Source organism: Loa loa (assembly GCF_000183805.2).
Source record: "Loa loa unplaced genomic scaffold supercont3.108, whole genome shotgun sequence".
In the NCBI taxonomy this organism is placed as follows: Eukaryota; Metazoa; Nematoda; class Chromadorea; order Rhabditida; family Onchocercidae; genus Loa; species Loa loa.
In genome coordinates, this window is record NW_018108288.1 from 113,871 (window position 1) to 117,408 (window position 3,538).

The 3,538-nt window shown below is 28.3% G+C and overlaps 1 protein-coding gene across 1 annotated transcript; it reads right to left on the reverse strand.

The window, feature by feature from the left end:
* Positions 1–34: 34 nt before the first annotated feature.
* LOAG_10541 (hypothetical protein) lies at positions 35–3,538 on the reverse strand (the record flags this gene model as incomplete). Its single annotated transcript, XM_003146065.1, has 9 exons — positions 35–253; positions 679–819; positions 1,066–1,178; positions 1,382–1,569; positions 1,982–2,075; positions 2,282–2,378; positions 2,642–2,792; positions 3,050–3,204; positions 3,371–3,538. The coding sequence occupies 9 exons, from the start codon at positions 3,536–3,538 to the stop codon at positions 35–37; spliced, it is 1,326 nt and encodes a 441-aa protein (XP_003146113.1).

Here is a 3,538-nt window from a genome sequence, read left to right on the forward strand (position 1 = left end):
GAGAGAGAGAGAGAGAGAGAGGGCCTGGACGTATTCAAAGAGAAATAGGGGTAGAGAAAGAGAGAGAGGGAGAGGAAAAAAAAAAAATCCGAACCTTAACATGCTTATGAATACGATCAAGTATTCTCAAACGTTGTAGCAAATTTTGATCATATTTTCCACACTGAGTTACTTTCAATTGCAACATTAAGTCTTGAAAATTTTGCCGTAATGCATCACCAATTTTTTGTATTACTCGCATTTGTCCATTATCCTGAAAATTGCATATTTTGTAAATAATTTAAAATATTAAAATGTAACGGAAATAAAAACAAACTTAGGTACTATTGCATTATTATCGCATATATCATAAAAGTTTTTCATATGAATTTTAAGGAATAGAAACTGTTTGAAGAGAAGAAATTTTCTGAAGAATTTAACAAAATAAGCTATCGAACGTATATACATTAGAGAGTTTTACGGGAAACACTAAAAAAAAATCTAAAATTACAGAAAGATGCTAAGAGTTAAAATTAATTGACAACACTAAAAGAACTAAAATCGATTCATAATATTAAAAGGACTGAAATTAACTGATAATAGTATGTGGTCTAATTGATATAGATCTTTGCGCTATGCAACGTTTTAAAATTTTTAAAAATATTTAAAAGCCCGAAAAAATTCGGAATAAAAACAAACGTAAGTAAAGGCAGTTCGATCATCCTCATTTCTATTCTTCCGATCTTTCCAGTCTTGCTTAATTGTTTCCAATGTATTTTCACGTTTTGGTTGTCTTATGCGCAAAATAAACGGCGCCCATTCTAATAATATGTATCGCATCTTTAAAAAGAAAGAAAATTAAATTATTTGATTTTAACTTCAAGTAGAAGCTAACTCTTAACTTGAAGCTTCAATTTGAACTTAGCTAATTCTGCCAATTTGAATAAGTAAAATATGAAATTTACACCAAACTTGTTTTATCCAAACTTTTATTCAAAAATTTAAAATCAAATATAATACGGAATAAATTTGAAGTGTTACCGAATTTGAAATGTAGAACTAAACATACGTTTAAGAAAAACACACCCAAAAATTCATTCGCATTTGCGTATCCGGATTCCGAAAATGAATAGCTTGCACATAAACAGTAAAGGATGTAGCTGCCACCGATATAACCATACAACTGAGGAAAAATATTCCTGAAAAATTGAAACATTATTATCACAATCAATTGACCTTTCTACTTATTTAATGTTTAATTGTAATTCTTTCTTGTAATGCATGAATGCGTACTGAATCATTAAGAATGATTAAAAAGTTGTGAAAAAAAAGATGAAAATAAAATTTGGTTTAAGATTGCAAAGTAATAAATTTATAATAAATATATAGTAAATAAATTAACCTAACAATGGTACTGCTTCAGAAGTAAGTGGTGTCATCCCATTCAACAATGTCAAAAATATGCAAATAGCAAGTGATACCGAGATTTGCAACCCTACTTTTTCACAGGTATCCGGACTGAGAGTAAATCCGAGTACAATTAGTATTAATGTCATCATACAAGGCATTATCAAATTGAATGCGTAGTAACTGGAAATAGTACAATAAAATACCGGATAAAAAATGACATGTCAGGTTTTTTTGATAATATTCGTAGCCAGAAAAAAAAAGGAAAATTAATTTAAATTTAAATTTATTTTATTAACAGAATTTATTATTATGACAGAGACAAGAAAGTATCAAAGGAGCAGAGGTAAATTTACAACTATTTTGCTTGTTTATTTAGTTAAGTTAATCCTATTATTATGCTTCAAATATTTGCAAATCATTTGCAAAATTGTGAAATCTTTTGTACTTGAATGAGTTCAATGTTGAAAAATAACAATATTGATTAATTTTTTAATAGAAATGAAAAGAAATATCAATGAGAGTTGAATTCCAACAAACTGGTGCGAATTTTTTTATGAACGAATTTAATAATGTAAAGATATTTTAAACATACAGCGTTCGCCTTTTAAGATGGACGAAGAAGCGAACATCCGGATATGGTTCCGGACAACATTCATAAAACTTTTCATTCCTCTGTTCCCAAGTTTCTAAAAGGTTGAAATTATTTTATTGATTAGGAAATGATCTAGTTTTCTACTCTTTACGTGCATATATTTCCTGATACGAACAATGGTGATAAATTTCGATTATATCATGATAAAACTATCAATTATAAATAAATGTTACGAATTATTTCTATTATATTGCCAATTAAAACGAACAATTCTTAACGTTAGAAATTCCCATGACTTACTTATAATAATCCATTCACCGTTTTCAATGAAATCGGACATATCGAAGTCACCCGGTTGAAGATCCACTTCATGACCACTAAATGACCAGGAACCGAACTGGAGACAATGTTTTTTTTTTTTTTTTATTTTAGTTTGATATAATTTTTATGAAAGTTGTTTTATTGAAATAATCTCAAATTAACGATATCAGTAGAAGGACAAGCCTAACCTAACTTGGAGTACATGAAAGAACAATTATAGTAAATGAACAATCATACTTAATAAAAAAATGGACGGAACTTTTAAATCAAATAATAAACGAGAAAAAGAAGAGTTCGTTCCTAATTAACAAAATTAAGTAATTAAATCCAAATGAATACCTTCAAAAAGCAAATTTGTTCATCGAATGGAAACCAATAAATATCAATTTTACATGATATTTTGAAAATTCCCGGTGGTATCCATGTTATTGAACCATCATTATAACTAATTGCATTCACTTTAAATGTACTGTCAAAGGCAGAATCAACACTTAAACAATGAGAATTTAATTCAAGAAATAAAAACTGAGATGAATTTTATAACATAAAATTAAAAAGAAAAATATTAATCGAAAATATTATTATCTTATCGTTGTTTATTTTTAAATTTAAATTTTCATTTCAGGAGATGGATGAAAAAGAACATTCCACCAGAAAAGTTTTCATTACTTTAGATATCATAAATGTCAATTAAGCCGAATCATGATTAAAATTAAGTCTAAATTTGAATAAGGAAATGAGATGTACCTATTATACAATAAAATATCAGGTTGCCAAATAGTACCAGCTGGATGCCGTAAATCTGTGACATTGTCATACTCTAATGGATCCCAACGTAACTTCATATCTTTCCAATTATATTTCAACCATGCATTTATCTCCAATTTTTCTTCCCTCTCATTCTAAAATTTTCTTAAAAAGTTTGATAAATTCTGATATAATCCATCTTGTTATATGTTAAAACATAGAAGTATTGATTGAATCAAAAACTCAAAATAAACAATCGTGTCTGGTGGAATATCAAAAATAACTTATTTAAATGATTGAAATTGTCGGTCAAAATCATACCAGATCGATAATTTGTTGAAAAATTACACCAAGTGTTACAATTACGGGATCTTCACTTCGTTCAACCGGTCGTTCCAATGGATTGTAATCATGCATCAAATCATTTCGTAACCTTAGTTCAGGTGGTGATGTCATAACAGATCTCAAGTACAGCAGCAACAATAGCAT